At 37.8% G+C, this 19,639-nt stretch overlaps 3 protein-coding genes across 4 annotated transcripts; 1 reads left to right on the forward strand and 2 right to left on the reverse strand.

Annotated features, from left to right (window-relative positions):
- LOC126786370 (probable WRKY transcription factor 65) lies at positions 1 to 1,522 on the forward strand. Of its 2 annotated transcripts, none has more exons than XM_050512177.1 (3): positions 1 to 293; positions 383 to 517; positions 755 to 1,522. In XM_050512177.1, the coding sequence occupies exons 1-3, from the start codon at positions 112 to 114 to the stop codon at positions 1,284 to 1,286; spliced, it is 849 nt and encodes a 282-aa protein (XP_050368134.1). In that variant the 5' UTR covers positions 1 to 111; the 3' UTR covers positions 1,287 to 1,522. The 2 variants fall into 2 exon arrangements, with proteins under 2 accessions (XP_050368134.1, XP_050368133.1); XM_050512176.1 differs by having other exon boundaries at positions 1 to 292; positions 379 to 517.
- A 2,045-nt stretch (positions 1,523 to 3,567) lies between these two features.
- LOC126786372 (ras-related protein RABA1c) lies at positions 3,568 to 6,953 on the reverse strand. The gene is made up of 2 exons (XM_050512179.1): positions 6,538 to 6,953; positions 3,568 to 4,155 (listed from the first exon to the last, which is right to left on the reverse strand). Exons 1-2 carry the CDS (start codon positions 6,756 to 6,758, stop codon positions 3,729 to 3,731), a joined length of 648 nt encoding a protein of 215 aa, XP_050368136.1. The 5' UTR covers positions 6,759 to 6,953; the 3' UTR covers positions 3,568 to 3,728.
- Positions 6,954 to 13,087: 6,134 nt separating this feature from the next.
- LOC126786359 (protein HIGH CHLOROPHYLL FLUORESCENCE PHENOTYPE 173, chloroplastic) lies at positions 13,088 to 18,134 on the reverse strand. The gene is made up of 17 exons (XM_050512163.1): positions 17,953 to 18,134; positions 17,409 to 17,639; positions 17,161 to 17,322; positions 16,996 to 17,046; positions 16,719 to 16,853; positions 16,527 to 16,550; positions 16,269 to 16,380; positions 15,746 to 15,871; positions 15,601 to 15,650; positions 15,262 to 15,420; positions 14,871 to 14,966; positions 14,671 to 14,786; positions 14,459 to 14,582; positions 14,199 to 14,312; positions 13,844 to 13,924; positions 13,545 to 13,726; positions 13,088 to 13,379 (listed from the first exon to the last, which is right to left on the reverse strand). The coding sequence occupies exons 1-16, from the start codon at positions 18,004 to 18,006 to the stop codon at positions 13,580 to 13,582; spliced, it is 1,782 nt and encodes a 593-aa protein (XP_050368120.1). The 5' UTR covers positions 18,007 to 18,134; the 3' UTR covers positions 13,088 to 13,379; positions 13,545 to 13,579.
- Between the last annotated feature and the right edge of the window lie 1,505 nt (positions 18,135 to 19,639).

The raw sequence follows: 19,639 nt of genomic DNA on the forward strand, positions 1-19,639 counted from the left end.
TCCCTCTCCCTCTCCCTCTCCCTCTTTCTTCTCTCAGCAGCCACTTTGTGTTCTCCACAAGCATCATCATCATCATCAGAACCATCAAACTCCCCACTTCTAGCTTCAGAAATGGACTCCCCCACATTCTTCAATAAACACTTCATGAGTGATATTGATCACGACGATTACAACAACAACACCACGACCTCCACCCCTGAAAACAGCTCCGGCTCCCCTCCTCCTCCTCCTCCTCCCGCCTTCAACGACGTCGTATTCTCCAAGATCGCTGCCGCTTCCTCCCCCAAGAAAAGGTACGTCCTAAGCTTTAACTCTCAATTCGGAAATTAATTCAGCTCATGTCATTAATTTGATCACAAAATTTCTTGTTTAATTACCGTAGCCGGCGAGCTTTACAGAAGAGAGTAGTGTCCATCCCCATCAAGGAAAACAGTAACACGAACACTCCTCCGCCGTCGGATTCCTGGGCCTGGAGAAAGTACGGCCAGAAACCCATCAAGGGCTCACCTTACCCCAGGTACTTGTCAATTCGATCTACCAATATTCTTCTACAATGTTCCGGAGTATGGAAACATAGGACTCGACACTTACAAACTTACGCTTATCAATTGTCCTACAATGTTTTGAAGTATTGAAACTCTAGAGTCTCGGCAGTTTATGAACTTACGGTTTCATTAGTTTCAATATTCCGAAACACTACGTTATGTCAAGAATTGACGGTCGCTGATTTCGGTTTTGCTTTGGATTTGTGTAGAGGATATTACAGGTGCAGTAGCTCAAAAGGATGCCCGGCGAGGAAGCAGGTGGAGAGAAGTCGAGCGGATCCCACCATGCTGATGATCACCTACTCGTCGGAGCACAACCACCCCTGGCCGGCTTCTAGAAACCACCACGGCTCGAAATCCGAAGCCAAAATAACCGAGGCCACACGGGAGGACGAGGAGACAGCGGCGGCGGCCCAGCCGGACCCCGAACCGGAAGAGAGACAGTTCGCGGATCTTGCTGGCGACGAGGGCTCGGCGCTGGTCATCATCCCGAGCGTCGCCGACGAGTTCGGGTGGTTTGCTGCGGACATCGAAACGACGTCGTCGCGTGTGCTGGAGAGCCCGATTTTCGCGGAGAGCGGTGGGGCCGACATGGGTGACGTGGCGGGAATGGTGTTCCCGATGGGCGAGGAGGACGAGTCGCTGTTCGCCGATCTGGGCGAGTTGCCCGAGTGCTCCCTTGTTTTCCGGCACCGCCGTGTAGGAGGCGGAGGTGTGGGACCACAAGCTCAGATCTGTTGACACGTGTTTTCATCTCTCATTTTTTACTTCTTTTACTCTTTCCTTTTTTACACACACTCTTGTCTCTTGCAGTAAATACAAAAAGAGTTTTGTGTCATTCAACCAATTAGGGAGTTGGGGGTTGCAAAGGAGTATCGTACGCCATAAGATACCGGAACTTTTTCTCTTTTCAACAATTATTTTTTTCCTTTTTTTAAGTTTCCATTTTTAGTAATAAACTATTTTCATTTCTAATTTCTCTTCCCTAGCTTTGTCTTAATCTTTTTGCTTAGTGAATGAATAAACAAAACTCTTGACAGAATCAGAGTATGACGTTGGTGTAATTAGCATAATCTGCCGTCTGTTTCAAATTTTGTGCATATAATATTGGTTAAGTCGGCTCATTGTATTATTGGTCTCGTCACCGATTTCTATTGCTCTTTATATAAGATATGTTCACTTTTATCATGATAGTTATTTCAAAATATGTCACCATATCATTTTGTGTGGTCTGTTTTTCTATTTGAGGATTTGCTTTTGTAATTTCGTAGTTGATTCAATATGGTTTTGAATTTTTGGGAGCTCAGTCCACATTGTATGTTGTGATTAGGGAGATCAAAACTGGACTGAGTTCATTACTTGGACTGTTAGCTACGTCTGTCTAGGTTAGAGTATTAGACAAATCGGAGTATAGTTGGCATGTCTATTGTTTATTTATCTAGGAAAGATATAATATTTCAAGCACCATGAAAATTCACATGGCCATTTGCTTCCTCATTATGGCCCTAGCATTCAATCTAACTCTTATCTTCCGTGATATAATATGTCAAGAAGCAATCCAAATTGCACTTTCAAATTCCTTGTTTTGAATACTATGTTACATACACGATTTAATTGCTAGATCACAAAGTGTTGTTATATCGAATATACTAATTATGACAAGGTATATACTAATTATAGACACACCGATATAGCACATATGATGAATAACAAAATTAAAATTTCTCTCATTATCTATCCTGATTTCTCCCTTGATTTAATTGGTAATTTGACTGAAAACTCAAAAATTGAGGAAGATTCTTATTGTTTGATTAGACGTCCATTCTAAAAGTCAGAATAGTCGAAAAAATTATTGACTTTTAGGTAAAAAATGATAGCTGGATTTAGACTCCTTCAAGCTTCAGCTGCCATTATTAGTCTATTATTTGGTGGACTCAATAAAAATACTACAGCTAATAGTCTAATACAGTATTTGGATACACTCCACTCTGGATAAAACTTATCTCAGTGTGCCCTAAAGTTTGCTCAATGAAAAGAGAGAATAACTACATGGGGAGTGGTTGAAGAAGAAGAAAAGGACCTAAGAGGGTATCATAATGTAAGATCTCTAATTATTAATACTTTCTTAAAGTCATCAAATATGACTCGTTATTAACAGTAATGACTGATTTATCAAATTATCAATGAATAAAGAGCTTGAAAAAGTCGTAGCTGACGTGGAAAACTCATTCTGATATCATATGCTTGAACAAATGTTGTCAGTGATAAATTAGCACATCATGATATTTCTCTTACTCACTTGCGCGCAGAAGAGATTTTGTTCTATGATATGGGGTTTCATTCCTGGAGACAAAACTAACTAACAACAATAATATCTTTTTACTTTAATATACTCACAACAACAATAATATCTTTTTACTTTAATATACTCACCAACAATAATATGAGACACAGCCAAAAGCCCAAAAACAAGGTGTGCTAAAGAATAAAGACCCAAGAGACCTGTCTTTGTTTTTGAATTTTCTCTGGGTTTTGTTTTCATTGAATTCGCAACACCTGCATAGCAAAGTAGCAAAGCATTGCAATCACAATGTAGTACATAGTCATTGTTTACATCATCATCTACCTTTTATCATAGGTAATTAGATTATAAATTTTTGGATTTTAGTCAGAGTAGATTGGATCTACTTCTTCCTTATCCATTATGCCATAGAAAGATGCATAGATTAAGACAAAATGACAGATTGGCTGCAAGTAATCCCCAAAATTTTAAAGCCTAAACCTGCAAGCTTTCATCTAAATGTAACATGCTTATCATTAAACACCTTCCCTCAATAATGGAAAATTCTAACTGTTTCAGAATTATAATGTTTTCTGTGCTGATATTATGCTTGATCAGTGTTTATAATAGACTAACTCAAATCAACATGCCTTACTGTGCAAGGCACCACCAACTTTTTTGTATTCTAGGAACTACAGCCTGTCTAGGACAGATTGATAAACAACAACATTAAGATTGAGTTGAATAAAAGATTTAAATTAATCAGATCGAATAATAATCTCAAAATACAGAACTTTGGTGCAAATTTGCCCCATTCAACACCTATGCAGATGTGATAATGACAATGACACTGGAAGTAAGAAATGGAACCCCGCTCAGCAAATGTGATGCAGATTCAAAATCTAGCTCGAGCAACATCCACCTTTCTTCACAGCTGAAACATCACCGATATCGATTTTCTCTCCTTGGGAAGGAGCAGCTGCTGCATCATTGTTAGCCTCCATAGTCTTCCTGCGCACTATGTGAAAGATCTGGGTAAGGACCTCAGCAAATGCATTGTCCACATTAGTTGCTTCAAGTGCAGAAGTTTCCATGAAGTACAGGGACTCTCTCTCGGCAAATGACTTTCCATCCTCAGTTGAGACTGCCACAAGGTGACGTAGATCTGATTTGTTACCAACCAGCATGACAACAATATTGGGATCAGTGTGGTCTCTTAACTCCCTCAACCATCTTTCCACACTTTCAAATGTTGAATTTCGAGTAACATCATACACAAGCAGTGCACCCACGGCTCCTCGATAATAAGCACTTGTTATTGCTCTATACCTACAAATGCAAAAGCGAAAATATGATGATTGCTAAGTGAACCCCCAAAAGAAATGATTCATACCAAACTAGAAGCAACAAAACTATAAACAAGTGTGAAGTGATGTCAGACACCAGACTATTTGTAATCATTACCATCATAAAGAGTTCTTACGAATTTCAACCAAAAAGGCAGGTAGCTGTTAGAATCTATTAAGCTTGCCAATACACTACCTAGAGTCCGCATCCTGGATTTGTAAACAGGAGAGTAGAAGGTTTCCACATCAAGTGTCAACATTATCACATAAAAGAACACATAAAAAATAGATTGGGCCCTGTTGTATACTAATGCTTTCATTTTGTCTCTGCCTGATTTAACTGATACTTCCGCTCTAACTCAGCATACAACAATTCTAGCCAGCTTCCAGCACCATAAACAGCCATCCCATCACCATATCAACAACCAGCTACGATTAGTGCCAGGATATAATAATCATCAGTGGCAACAAGGTTGAGATAGATACTAATTCTGAAGATGGAAAACAATAGGGAATAGATATTAATGATAGGCTGGGTTAGTTGGGTTGCTTCAGGCATCTCAGTTTCGGAAGCAAGATAGTGGCTTTATTACATGATTGAGAGGGAAAAAAGAAAAAAAACAAACAAGCTGCTTTCTTTGGGTCGCATGTATGTTGTAATATTTATTGTAGCCTTGTAGGTATTTGGTTTGACTGTAGTGGGATAACGTAGTATATGGGCATCACAATCATGTTCACACATCTTAACAAGGGACTAGAATATGTAGTTTGAAGATGGTGTCTCAAGCAACGCCTTAGTGTTGCTAAGTAGCCAGACTTGTATCCTGTCTTCTATGAAAGAGGGTTTAATCAAGTGTTGAGGGTATTTTCACAGCTGAAACTTAAATTTTCTCACATACAGGACCATTGTGAGGACTAACTTCGCCACAACTTCCATAGTCATAATGGCTTGTTCTTCAAAACTTAGGTAGTAATGTTAAGCAAACTACCCTAAGTTCCTTCATAACAGATAACATTTCCATACATCATAAATTGTCTGCCTGTGTGTACTCTCATAAAAGGAAACACTTGGTGGACGCTCAAAATTTTGTTTCTATAATATCCATATCTGAAATTAATAGATCTATGTCAGGACATAATGTCCATAGTCAAAATTAATACTTCTATGTCAGGACATAATTTAAGAACCAAGATTACATGACACAAAATCTAAACAATACTAAATCCCTTGCTAAAGGTACATTTCCATTACAGAATAAGCACTACCTACCCCCCCCCCCCCCCCCCCCCCCGGTTCAATTTGAAGAATCAATGGACCATATTCTTCTCCATTAGTAACTCAAAACATATGTGAATCTGATCACTAAAATGATCACACGCTCACCTATTTATACACAATATATACCACAGTTACATCACCTGTTAACTTCCCACTAGTAATTCATACATCAAAGGTACATATGAAACTGAAGTGGCATGTGCTGCAATATACATCATATGCAGTATAAATTACAGAAACATATTACACATAGAACTAACCAACATCACTTTTTTTTAATATTTATCACAGTTTAAAGTCAGAAATCTGATAACGTACCAGTTACATGTACAATATCCAAAAGAAAAAGAAAAAAAGTGAGGTAGTTTTAATGAGATTTTCATGTCGTGTAAAGAAAGTGTGTAAAACACGGTTAAAATATCATTCATCTTTTTCTAACAAGACAATACCTTTGTAGTTGTAAGATTACTCAGAGTGACATTTATACTGAAGCCTCATAGTACCATCTAGTATCTAACCAAGATGTTCAACATGTAAATCATCAACATCCCCTGAAAATTGAGCAACCCTTCCGCTGAATAAACCACGGCCAATTTTTTTTTCTTCAGCCAGTAAAACGTTCGACAAGTAATCAAACAATTTTCATACACACTGGCAAGAAAAATACATTCTATTCCATAAATGATCCACAAAAGCTTCTACCTTTATATCCAATTGCTCAATACAACTGTGTTTTATCTGTAAGGAAACCGAGACTAATTCAAAACAGACACAGCTCTGAAGCAAATGTAAACTACAAAAAGACACATAAAAAGCATATATTAAGCAAAGATACCCTTCACACAAAACTCTAAACTTTGGGGACAATCCTAATATTGTTTGAGCCAACAGCTTCTCACGTTCAGACCCAATAAATTGTTCGCATGTCGCTCTCTTATTGCTAACCTCATCAGATCTACCGTGATCGGACACAACCAACCACCAAATCGACCAAACACGATGCTATAACACATAGTTCCTCAAGTCTAGAGCTGAAATGAAACTAAAGAAAATGCGAAAAAAGCGGAGATCATGAAAAAGACCAACCTTTCTTGGCCGGCAGTGTCCCAAATCTGGGCCTTGATGACTTTGCCGTCGACGTTCAAGCTTCGGGTGGCGAACTCGACCCCAATTGTGGACTTTGACTCAAGGCTGAACTCGTTCCTTGTGAATCGGGAGAGCAAGTTGGACTTGCCCACACCGGAGTCGCCGATGAGGACAACCTTGAAGAGGTAGTCGTAGTCGTCCTCAGCTCTGTACCCGGCCATTGTTGCTGTGTTGTGTTTTTGAACAGGAAACAAGGTACGTTGTTTGTTTTAGATCTCTCGTCTGTCTGGTTTTTTTGTCGAAGAAGAAGAAGAGAATGAAAAGAGGTTTGCTTTGCTTTTGGTGCGTGTTTGGACCTTTCGTCTTTTCGGAAGCGTGTCTGAAGTGGGACTGTGAAAGACTTGGAGCTGGGACTCCACTCGAGAATAAGATGGGTTGAAATTATTATATATAAATAATAATTTTTACTGTTATTAGTCATTTTTTTTATTGGAAACAAACTTTATTAACTAAGCAAATGAGAAAACATCCAGAGATAACTGGGAAACTCAATCAAGAACCCAAAACAAACTAATCTCCTTCAAGTATGTTTTGAAGCCATCTCGGCCCTGCATCCATACAATACCACTCTTGAGACAAGGACAACGCCTTTCGGGCCAGCATGTGAGATATATGATTGAATCGTTTCTTGACACGCTTCTATGAAATCAGATCAAATTCAGCCATCAACATTCGTACTGCATCAAGGACACCTCCAATCTCACTGAGATCCCATCTGGTTACTCTCAGACCATTCAACACATTAAGAGTATCGCCCTTGACTGTCACACACCTAATACCAATCTCTTTGCAGTACCTAAGCCCATGCCGTCATTTTATATATAAGTATAATTTTAATGTTATTAGTTCATTTTTACTGTTATTATTTTTGATTGATTCTTATATATAAATAACTTTTTGTCATTTTCACTGCGTATATGTTAATTATACCATGATGTAATATAATTAACTGAGTATATCACATGATAGTGTCACGTAGTGTAGAGCGTACACATAATAATTACTCCGAAGTGGGATTTTCTGAATGCACACCTCTTGGGAAATGTGAATGACGTTTATATCCTTGCACTTTCGTTTGAAATCTTAGATACAAAGGGGTGTTTTGGGAGCTTTCGTATTTGATATCGTTGCCTCCCCTTTTAACTAAAAGTAGATTAAGATTTAACAACCATCAGCGTCACAGAGATATTTCAATAATAATCAATGTCTGCGGGGTGTTTGGATTTAATTTCAATCAGCGTCATTCGAATTCGCATTTGGGTAACAGGGTACATGGATTTCAGTCATTTCACACCAAGACTCATAATAGGAAGCTTCTCTAAATCGGTAGGTCTCATGGGACCTCCAAAGTTTTGGTTATCGATGTATTTCACTTTTCTGTCTTAGTTCGATTGGTTCATACTTCAATTAATTACATACGATGGTCTTCCTCATTCTTTAATCCTTGACTTCAACACTGACTCGTACAGCTGTACCAACTCGATCAGCTAAGACTCCTGTGTATGAAATGTAATACCATAGAGCGGCAGCTATATTACCATATATTGGTAGTTTGTTGCAATAACCATAGATTGGGTCTTTGGTTGAGAAGAAGGTTGCATTGTGTCAATGGCTTCCTATATATTGGTATTCTACTATAGTTCATAATATGGAAGGGGTTAAAGAGAATCAGAATAAAAAGAAACGACTTCATAAGCAGAGGTTATGAAACAACTCTACATACATAAACAATGTCATAAGAAAATACAGTAGATCCATGAAATAAAAAAACGTTTAGTTTGTACTTGCAAAGCTTGGTGAGCTACCAATTTTGTTGATGTGATTATTATTTCGATCAGTAAAAGCTTTGGAAGAGTCTTGGACACTTCGGTTAGGGACGGCAGCAGAGCTTGGTAGTAGCCAAGATAGCCACAGTTTCACCTGCTACTATAACAGCACGTACCAACAGTAATACCTATTCTAGAGAAGCCATCTTTTCATAATTCGATCCTCAACTGTGTTCTTAAGACGAAGAGACTGTCTCCACTTTGGTTCAATCTATAAGAACCGGTCCCGAAGACGCCGGGTAGTTGAATATGCACCACTTCTGCAGTATCCGATCCCGATCGCCAAAAGATATAGCATCTCTGTTAATCCATAGGGGATTTGGTACTTTTGGCCATTGAATCTTTAGCTGCTTGTAGCAGCATGTCAATAACACGTTGCGCATCTTCACGTTACCTCTTGAGTGAACAAGTGCTATGCACTTACCCGTACTTTCCTAATCCTTGCAGGAGAAGGAAATGCTTCTTTCACTCGGTTTTGATAATTGATATAACGTACGTTCTGGCTTCAAATCCTTGAGAAAGAAGGTTTTCTTCTCCTACTCGATTTAAGCCTAGCTAAAGCCTATATAAATAAAACATTGCAGCTCCCCAAGCCTCATTTACAATCAGTTGCTTATTTACTTACCTCATTCTCTCCATTAACTGACCTTGAGATATTTGCTGAGGCTACCATGTCAACCATCAGAGAAATATTCATTACTTACTCCGACGCACGGCAGACCAACGAAACAACTGAATCCGACCTCGCCCACTTAATCTTCTTTAATCCGCAGGACATAGTTCCCATCAGATTCAAGCTCGTGGAGAAATTCAAAAGCGGCATTTGTGATGATTCTGAAGATGACGACCCATGCCCAACAGACATTTTCTTCGAAGAGATAGGTTCAATCGTGGCAAGAGAAGAACTAACCATAGATTCTCTCTCGAGCCTCAAGCAAAAATCTGAGAGGAATCTGCACAAGGAACACTTCAGCGGTATTCTGTCTAAATCTTTGGGTGTTCCGGAAGACTCGCATCCGCCTATCATTGAGAAACTCTTTGAGGTCGTTGATGATGAAAACGTTGAACCCTTGCTGCCTATTGAAGTGGTTGTCACTAATGTGAGTTTGGCTCTGACTTCTAGGTGGATAGAGAATTAGCTATAGTAATTCTAAATAGAAAAGTGACAATCCTTTCAATTCACGAGCATATATAGTAATTATAATTGTTGTTGTCGAGTACGTATATATAAAATTCAGTCAAGAGTCGACTTTGTTCATATAAGATTCTTCAAAGATTCAAAATGTGTACAAGTTATTTGGTTACTATTACTATATATTTTCTCAGAAATTTATCCTTCTCACCAAATCATGAAGTTAATTATTTGAGGTATAACCGTATAAGATGAATGACATATATGTTACACGAAACACGTCTCCTCAAAGAATTAAGAATCGTGACGTTCTAAAACAAATTAAAAAATCGTGAAAAAATATTTAAAAATGCTTTCTGGATTTTAGAGGATGAAGCACTCCTAATCTTCTACTATGAAAATATCACTCGAAATTTCAATACTAGAAACTACTTTCTAGCTAGTTTACTTGAAGGCAGCGAAAAAAAAAAACCCTAGCTAACAGCCCATCTCGTCAGCTGATGACATTGTTCTTTTTATATATTGCAGGTGTGATGTCAAACTCATGAATAAGTTTTTATAGATCATCACCAATTAGATAATCAATTGATCGCTTCAGCAACTATCTTTAGTTAAGCTAGCGACTGAAGTAAGATTTTGATACTGCAAGCGTCTAGCTAGCTTGCTGTCATTTCTATCAGTTTATGTTCCAAGTCGTTGAGATGTCGTTCTCTAACTATTTATAATTTGATCATTCTTGTCTCTCTTTGTTCATATCAAGACATTTGCATATGACCTATTAGCTAGAACCATTGAGACTTTGAGAGGTCGATACATAAGGGGAAACAGGAAAAACTTCCTTATCCTTGCTGGAAAAGTAATTGAGGGTTAACCAGCAGGCTAATTGACATGCAACATAGAAGATCTCTATTCTCTATCTAGTAATTAAGTATGAACAAATTCTCTATGATTACCACTACTTGTGGTTCTTGCCTTAATATGATTGACGTCGCATTTGATGAGGATCTTCCTCACCAAACAGATCAATTATCTTTGTTAGTTCTCACCAACCAAGAATTTTGAAGGCGCTAACTCCCCTAAACCCTAATTAGACCCACAAATGATTCATGCGGCACCAATATATCTCATCAAACTGATCAAAGAGACTATATTTCAAGTAACAACGATTAACATAAAAGTTGATAATAATTTCTGGTAATATTGGAAAGACTAGCTTATTTTTTTATAAGATTTTAATTTTGGTAATTGTTGCTGGGACATCAACTCATAAAACAATTTATGTAGCATCATCATGAATTCAGAATAATCAATGAGAACTTTTGCAAAGTTCCACCAACTCTCTGTAGCAAAAAAAATTAGTGCTCTACCATGATATTGGAACACATGCATAAAGAATCAACTATGATGGTAGCCACGGCCTTCCTATGATTGCATACAGCCATACACGTCCTTATCATAATTCTCTTAGTTATTAACCAACCCACCAATCCCAATCTTCTATTTATATATCATTATCTTATTCTCTTTTTCAGCTGTATTATTATTCTTGATTCCGATGTTGCAAATGTCTGCCTGCTCTAAGTCTCAGCAGGTCTCCTCTTCTTCCCAACGTTCAAGTCCAACAATAAGAGTAGTGCAGCTGGTTCCGAAATCGACTTCGGATCGACTTCTCGAGAAGTTCTTTGATGCTACACAGTATGACTTTGATTATAATGAGCAGAGTGGATTGTGGTCTCCTCCTGTGCAACGTAGTGTGTTCTTGACCTCACAAGGTAAAATATTTACAGAACATGAAATGCATGCCAAGCTTACAACTTTGATGGCTGCTCAAGCTCGTTCTTCAACACACAACAGACTTCGTTGCCGAGTAAGTTCATTTCTAACTAGCAATTTCATCTGGCAACATTGCGTGTCTGGTACTTAATTAGATTGCTGATCGAGAACATGAATACTTCAATGTTCTTCAGGCATTCTGGTGCTCTTGAAGCATATATTGGAAGCCAGCTTAACCTTATATTGAAGAGGAATGCAGGTCAAGAAACAAGTAGGTAGCAAACAAGAATTAAGAAGAAACAAGGGATCCTCAGAAATTTAGAAACCAAATGTATTTTCTTTCCTCTTCTGTCATGTGAATTTCTCATCCTTCAAAGAACGCTCCGAACTGGAAAATGATAACATGTCTCTCTATATTTGTTTTCTACAGACTACAATACTATTTTTTAGCTTATCCAAACAAAGATTCTTGCTAGGTTGTGATTATATCTGCACTACAAAAATTTACTGCAGTTTAGTGAAGGAATGTTTAGATGTGATTTACATTTACCAAAGATGAAGATGCATGGTAGATGTGTATTAGCTACTATGTCAGCTTCATGATGACATACAGTAGCCCTAAAATGATTCTGACTTGTAGGGAGGTTGATGTTGCTCAATTCAATTTCGGAATCAAATTCGGAATGGGAAAGTGGGAACTTGAGGGCAGGTTTCCCCAAGAGTCCAAAAATGTATTCAGTGATGTCAACGTCATGATGCAAATTTTAACAGACTTGGGAGTTGGGAGTAACAATTAGCCAATTGGAAAATCACTGCTCATTCGCAGACTTGTGAAGGGTCCTTCACATTACTATAGCAAAGGGCATATTTACAGGCTGCTCTCTGGAAATCTGGATCATGATGTATTCATGTTCATTTCATGCTTTCCTTTAGAGTTTGAATGTGTTTATAGTGTTCTGTAATGTTCCCGAGATATTGATGGATACCTTACTTAGGGGGAACAATACATCTGTGCTTCACAGACTTCTACGAATACCTTGTGCAGAAATTTTCAGTTGTGCAACAGATGCCCTGTTTTGGTGTGACAAAGAAATTAGGTTAAGCCTACATCACATCAATGCTTACCATTGCACAGAGAAAGAGAGCTGAGCTTGTCAAACTATGCGGCATTACAATTCACACTTCAGCATAATAAATTTGACATCTAAAATGTAAGAGAAGATACAGTAATTAATGGTAGAAGTGTTAGGTTTGTGGATCTGATTCCACTTAGGATAAGGATTCATTAGATCTTGATCAAAGAATGAACACTTTGGTGGTTTCCTACTTGGTAATGGTTTCTATGTCTATTGAGAATATGTTTCCAATGACTTGTAGGTTTCAGGTTTAGAAATCTATAAATAAGGACATAGGTAGCATTAGTTATATATCAAGTTAAAACACAGAGAGCAAGTGAGGTCTTGAGAGTTGGTGAGAACGTCTTATGAGAGATCTTGTATTCTTGTTTGTGTTGTTCTTCTATAGTGGAATCCAGCGGCCCAAGGACGTAGACAAGTTCTTTGTCGAACCTCGTAAACTTTGTTTTTGTGTTCTCAATCGTTTATCTATATTGTTTTGCACTTGTTAACTTCGGCAAGAGGAATTCGATCCCGCAAGAGGAATTCGGGATCGAATTCCTAACAAGAAGGTCCCAACCTGCAACAACAGTGCAGGTGAGATTTTAGGCTTTGAGGTCATTCAATATATTTTCATGTACTGTCAACAATTGTACATGTTCTTCTAATAGTGCCTTGGCAATTGGCATTATGAGTGCATTTAGTGTTGTCAGATATTGAATGTAATTTCACCTGCTTGGCTAGAGGCATACATCACCTACAAAAGAAATGTACACACTATGTTTGAAATGTTTCATGACTAAGAGATATCGTTCACCCTTTGAACTGACATGGCATCCTATTATGTTTCACTTGAAACCTTTAAGTCAAGTAATACAGTTCTTCATGTTCCCATAGAAGCCTCTTCCTTTTCTTCTTGTAGAAGTATACACACACCTGCAGAGACAGAAGCATAGCAGTTAAAACCAGGTCAAGAACTAACTTGCTAGTATCACAAGGAAATGAGATAGGTATATACAAAATAGAAGTATCCAAAATATAACTCAAGTTAATGCTTAATTTGAAAGTACGAATGAGAATAATTCTGCTGGTAATACTTACCAGGTTTAGGTTGAACATAGCTCTACGCGTAAGCATTATACTGGTGCAGGATTTTGTTCCAAGACTTCTTTTCCTGTAATTCCATCCTTCAAAGTTTTGAAGTAAATATCGTAGTCCTTCTCAGGTGGTGGATTTTCAGGGTCTACTGTAAATGGCTCACTGAATGGTATAACACTCTTAACCTGCAAAAGGATTAGTTATATGACATTGTCCGCACTCCAAAATTGTTTGACTAAGAACAAAGGAATTCTATTGCATATGCCTGAACCCCAAAAGCAAATGAAGTAAGGGAGTGCAACCTCAAATGTCTTGCCATTTGCATATGGGTTTTCTAATGTAGCAACACAAATTTGAGCAACCTCTTCTCTTGATATCTTACCCTGCATATATTATGGAAGACCATCAACAATTATACTTTGGCTAGTCCAGAGTCTTTCAAACACTATTTCGTTGGATAAACAAACTGTAATTGTGATATATCAATTCAGTGAACTATTGAATTGTTATTCCCTTGATATCTTACCCCGCATATACATAACAGATATATGCGAGTCTTTTGAACCACAGTTCCATTGGATATTTTCAAGTGGAAAATCAATTTGAGATGAATTTCACCAAGCATACAAGCAATCAGGAACATAATTATCTGCTTACCGTTATGTTGTCTCCTTGGTCAAAAATGAGATCTGCTCCAGCAGGCTCCTCAGTTAATGCACAAGGCCGCACAATTGTATATGGAATTCCACTTTCCCGAATTAAATCCTCCCCCTGTTACTGATACATGTAAGAAAATGCAGAGAAACAAAATCTGGAAATTTATTTTAATTTAACTGGAGTGTCAATTTGCTACTCATAAACAGCACTAGAGTACTAAGATACAGTAAACAAATAGTTGACATTGGTTTAGTGTGAACCTTCAACTTAAAAGTGAGGATAAAATCCAATTCCTTGTTCAACCGCACAGCCGGAGGTTGTTTAGTTAGATCAAGTCCAGGTCTCTCAGGCCTGGTAACTCCTGCAGAGCCTACATGTACAAACCTACAATGTAAAGAGAGAAGCAGCAAGTGAAACAAGTTGATCATATGTTTCGCCATAAGAAACTAATTCAACACAAAGAATAAAGTACCTGGGAATTATAGGATCTTTCAAATAGGCTTTTATGATTGAAACTGGGAGCTTAAACGGCCCTTCCACAAAAGTAGGATTGAGTTTTCCATCATATTCAAACTTGCTGAACATAAGCTGCGGAAAAATTTAAATATCTCATTGATAAACTTGAAATACAAGTGAATGAAAGAGTAGGACAAAGCGGCTGTAGAAAATTGCCTGCAGTGACACAATATTGCTCGGGTCAAATGGTGGCGCATCTGGCACAGTTTTTGCACGAAAAATTGGCCTCAAAGAAGAAAATGGAAGCCGTACCTGAAGAAGTGAGATAGATTTCCTATTTAATGAAGGTTAAAGTGTTGGAGAAACTGAGTTCTCAAACATGATCAATTCATGAGAAAGTGTCAAAATCAGATTTTCACAAACAAATATGGACTCATATATCCACCCATTTTTCATAATGCAATATGAATAGGAAAAGAAAAACAGGTTTAAAAACCAATTTATTCTGCGGCAACAACTTGGAATTGCCTTCAAAGAGAACATTTTGTTGCTATGATTGTAGAAAAGTCTTAAAACCCAAAATTAAGAGGACAGTTGTGATACTCACTGTCTGCCACTGGTCTCCTACAGTGTCAAAGCCTGCTGTGTAACCAACAGTATCCCAATCACCACTTATCCGCACAATTAGTTTATAACGACGACCATCACCTTTAAGGCGCAACTCTAAGCCATCATATGCAGAGAGATCCTCAGGTGTTGAGAGATTCTAAAAAAAGACCACAAGTAAAATAATGAAGGCAAGGAATTTAGATTATTTTGCATCTTGACTATCAAACTTAATTTTCCACTTGACAAGAACTTAGTAATTGAACTTTGGATGTCAAAAAAATTTATGGCCGGGAATGGTAAAAAGTTATACCAATAAAAATAAAGCATCGCTGCTTACCTTTGTTCTGATGCTTGTAAACCCACCGTTGTTTGCGGTGGAAACAACTCCTGAGAGAGAAACACCAAATATATTCAACTTTTAGTTTGATGCAACCCAATATGAAAAGGATAAATAGAAGTCTAGAGTTTACATAAAAACGGACCTTTGAAAAGTCCAGTTTGTCCACCATTTTCGCTGCCCTTTGGGTCTATCAGAAATGTACTTTCACTCACTCCACCCATCACGACATCATCTAAAGCTCCCCAAGCCAATACCCTATGATTATTACCTGAAAATCAAAAACGACTAAAATTATGTGTTGTGCCAGAGAAAACAATCATACTTTTCTTAGGTATGGTTCTCCAAAGACATTATAAGCATGACAAATAGAACCATAAATTTCAGTTCATTGATATACCAAGTACTCGACTATAGAATCATAGACAACCTAGTAACTTATGCTGGCCAAATCACAATCTTTCCTAACTCAACCAGGTACCTATGAAAGACCGTTTAAATATATCTTATGGAGCTGATCAAACACTTAAGCTGGATCTTATTGTATAAATAGTCATTACTGAATGAGTACAAAATAGCATTCTATTTGATTCCCAATTGTTTGTACAAGAACTACTGAATGACTCATAAGATGATGATTAGCAGTTTCACAATATTAGAGAGTGTACCTTCATATCCAAATAGTAGTTTTCCATCTTGAAGTCCAACACTTTGCTTTAGAGCATTAATCAAATTTTTCATCCCAATGTACTCCACCTTTTCAGGAGAATCTCCCTTGATCTGGTTCCATCAGTAAAGCAAAGCTTCGTAGTTACTACGAGAAACATGCAAACTAAATGGGAATATAACACTTCAAGTTCTAGTTTAAACTTTATACACAGCAAAATTGTGACTCCAGAGACAGAATGTAAGCAACCAATTCTCACCTCTGGTTCAAAGAACTTGATACCCTGCAGCACAGCAATTTCTCAGTCAAACACCTGCTTAAGATTTAAAAAAAAAATATTGCAGAACATATGCTGGGCTCATTGGTATGAGAAATATATGCTAGGATCCAACACTTAAACAGATAGGTGTTAAAATGGAGCTTTTACATCACAACAATGTCTAGAACATACTTGGCTGTATTTTTGCCTGTCAGGAGTGTCCCCTTCCTTTGGACCAACAATGACAGAAACCGCATTAATCACGCTCCTGACTCCTTTGAAGTACTCGGGACTCAGAGTACTCTCCTTAGTAATGTCTCCAACAATCTGAGAGTTTTACAAAAAAGAAAACAAGTCATCAAAGTTAACAGGGTTAAGTGTAACAGATGAAACCACAATCACTAACCAAATATGAATTACACAACTAAAGTTCCTTAAGGAAACTGAAGAACATAGGTTGCTAGCTCACCAAGTCAATGTCCGGGCCTAACATCTGTCTTGCTTTCTCTTCATTCCTAACCTGAACGAGTAAATAATTAGAACATAACACATCATATAGACGTAAAGCAAATGAGAGGTTGCAAGTCAAGATATCAGGCAATAAGTTGGCTAACACAAGGTAAGAGCATCATACCAATACACGAACTGGAATTCCTTTCTTCCTTAAGATGTTCACTACCCTTCGACCTACACCACCAGTTCCTCCAGCCACTAGAACAATGCCAGAAGTTTCCATTCTCTTTACTGACTCACTGGGTGATGGACTGGATAGTTTGCTGACTAGGGACTCAAAGATCTTCACATACCAAATTTGTGTTTGTTAAGTTACATGTTTATCTTTCAATGTCTAAAATAAAGTCGAAAACTTTAGTGGTGTCCAACCTTAACAGGAGAAGGTGGTTCATTGAAGAAGAATAACGTTTTCAAGAATCTGTTCAGGTCCCAACCCTGACTTCCAGATTGTGCTACTATGGACCTTTTCGACGTTCTTGGAGATAGCCGATTAGAGTTTAGTTGGTTGAGGAAGGTCTGTGGTCTGCCATTAAGTTGAAGAAATGGTTTCGGAAGTGAAGGCTTGCTAATAAGTTTCCCATCAACAGGTGATGAAAAATCCTGCGACCAACCCATCATTGAGTTATGAACAATTACAGGCATAATTCAATGAACACACACATCAGTTAATCCACATCTTTTAACATGAAAATGTTCATTCACAAAATGAAATTCCATTTGGTTTGCTTAACGAAGTTTTGCAATATCACTTATTGCATAGAAAGAAAAGAAACCCAGTTCCACAATTAAACAGATAACCAGCAATGAATTAGATTGCACTAGAGTTCCCAGAAACATGAATAACTAAGCTTTGCTCCTACACATGCATATTGATCATTGATTCAACTAAAGAGTACAACTTTAATGTGATTACCTGAAGATTGAAAGCTGAGGAGGAAGACGAGAGCTTAATGACGCCAAATTCCATATTCCAGGAGACTTAGAAAACACCTTCGAGTCTCTTCTGGGTTTCTATCCTGTGGCTGATATTTGAGTTGTGGAGTAAATACCGACCACATACTAACCGTCAGTTTGAACTTGGAAACGACTCCTCAACGCAATTTGGTTCGCTCATTGAGCCATTGCTAAACCATGAGGTGTGGTTTAAGCTTTCACTATTACACACTATAACACTACACCATGAGGCCCATGAAACATAATGAACAGCCCGTACAATCTACTATGACATGGTCAGGCCCGTTGAACATTAGTCAAACTCAACGGTGGAATTGATAAGATAACACGATATCATGATCTAAACAAGACATGAAATAACGGCTATAAGTAAGTCAGGTCGCGTACTTTCTTAATGTTATTGGTCAATTTTTTTATAGTGATTGCTTCTGATTTTTTTTTATTGATTCTTATATGTAAATAAACTTTTGTCATTTTCACCGCGTGCATGTTAATTATATCATGACGTAATATAATTGGCTGGGTACACCACATGATAGTGCCATGTGATGTGGCGAGTACACAAAATAATTACTCAATAAGTAAATCATTACTTTCATAAACAAGCGGGATTAGCAGAATTCTGGTGTACACATAAGTGTAAGTACGATGTGCAATTTTAGTCATTCATGCATTTGTACTAAAGTTACTCTAATATTGGCCTTTCACATAGTATGTGTAGATTTTGTGTTATTTACATGGTATGTGTAGTTACACGTACACCGTGTGCTATAGACTTCTCGTGGAATTAGCGTGAAGCATGAGTGATTCAGATATTGACTATATTATAGACAACAAATGACTACTTTAAATTCAGTTCAAACACGAGACCATTATACATTAGTTAAGCGCCAACTTGAAACCATGTTGTCTGGAAACATGTATGCACTAAATTAGTCACAACCCCTGAAATCGGGCCACCACGGTTCTCCTTATAAGGCTTCCAGCGGCAGTATGACCGAATATTATCCCTCATGTTCTCACTACGGTTTTACTAATCATCTGGGTTGTCTTCAATTCTGTATGAAAAGAGAGGCAACAATTTCCCAAATGGTGCATGCGAAGTGTGGCTTTCAGTGTTTTCCCAAAGAGGAAACAAACTCACGTGTGCATCTTCCTCCCTGGATTGTCATATAAGTACTTAGTCCTGCCACCATTAATTTTGCAGCCCCTTTTGAATCGAATGCCAGAAACACCGGTCCTGGCCGACAAGAGGTTTTGTTGAAATTGAAGGCGATGCCGAAGTTCGTACTCTACCTCATCACTTTCCTTTCACGTATAGTGTACACTGTACAGTACATGATGGGAAATCTAATTGATCTTTTAGCAAATGGAATATTAATAAATGACTGATATCTCATGCTCAATCAATACTCTTATCCTATGATCACGTTAAACAGAAAGGATTAATTAAAAAACATCAGATAAAACTTGTCTAATTAAATAATTATAGACTCCTCAGCTGCTGACACTGGTGAATGGTATTAGGGTTCTTTGTTGACATTCTGCCCTACACTCTCTTCTTTCGTTGGGGCCGGTTCATGCCGACATTACAGGAAATTCAACTCGTTGCTGTGATCTTCCTTTGCTTTCGAGCTTAGTTTTCT

This window comes from Argentina anserina, chromosome 3 (assembly GCF_933775445.1).
Source record: "Argentina anserina chromosome 3, drPotAnse1.1, whole genome shotgun sequence".
Classification (NCBI taxonomy): domain Eukaryota; kingdom Viridiplantae; phylum Streptophyta; class Magnoliopsida; order Rosales; family Rosaceae; genus Argentina; species Argentina anserina.

Excerpts from the sequence above, each read along its gene's own strand:
- LOC126786359 (XM_050512163.1), bottom strand. The coding sequence starts at position 18,006 with ATGGAATTTGGCGTCATTAAGCTCTCGTCTTCCTCCTCAGCTTTCAAT. Across the intron at positions 17,640-17,952 it reads CCTCAGCTTTCAATCTTCAG|GATTTTTCATCACCTGTTGA; the intron begins GTAATCACATTA and ends GGTTGGTCGCAG. Across the intron at positions 13,727-13,843 it reads CAAATGGCAAGACATTTGAG|GTTAAGAGTGTTATACCATT; the intron begins GTTGCACTCCCT and ends ATCCTTTTGCAG.
- LOC126786372 (XM_050512179.1), bottom strand. The coding sequence starts at position 6,758 with ATGGCCGGGTACAGAGCTGAGGACGACTACGACTACCTCTTCAAGGTT. Across the intron at positions 4,156-6,537 it reads GACACTGCCGGCCAAGAAAG|GTATAGAGCAATAACAAGTG; the intron begins GTTGGTCTTTTT and ends TTGCATTTGTAG.
- LOC126786370 (XM_050512176.1), top strand. The coding sequence starts at position 112 with ATGGACTCCCCCACATTCTTCAATAAACACTTCATGAGTGATATTGAT. Across the intron at positions 293-378 it reads CGCTTCCTCCCCCAAGAAAA|GTAGCCGGCGAGCTTTACAG; the intron begins GGTACGTCCTAA and ends TGTTTAATTACC. Across the intron at positions 518-754 it reads AAGGGCTCACCTTACCCCAG|AGGATATTACAGGTGCAGTA; the intron begins GTACTTGTCAAT and ends GGATTTGTGTAG.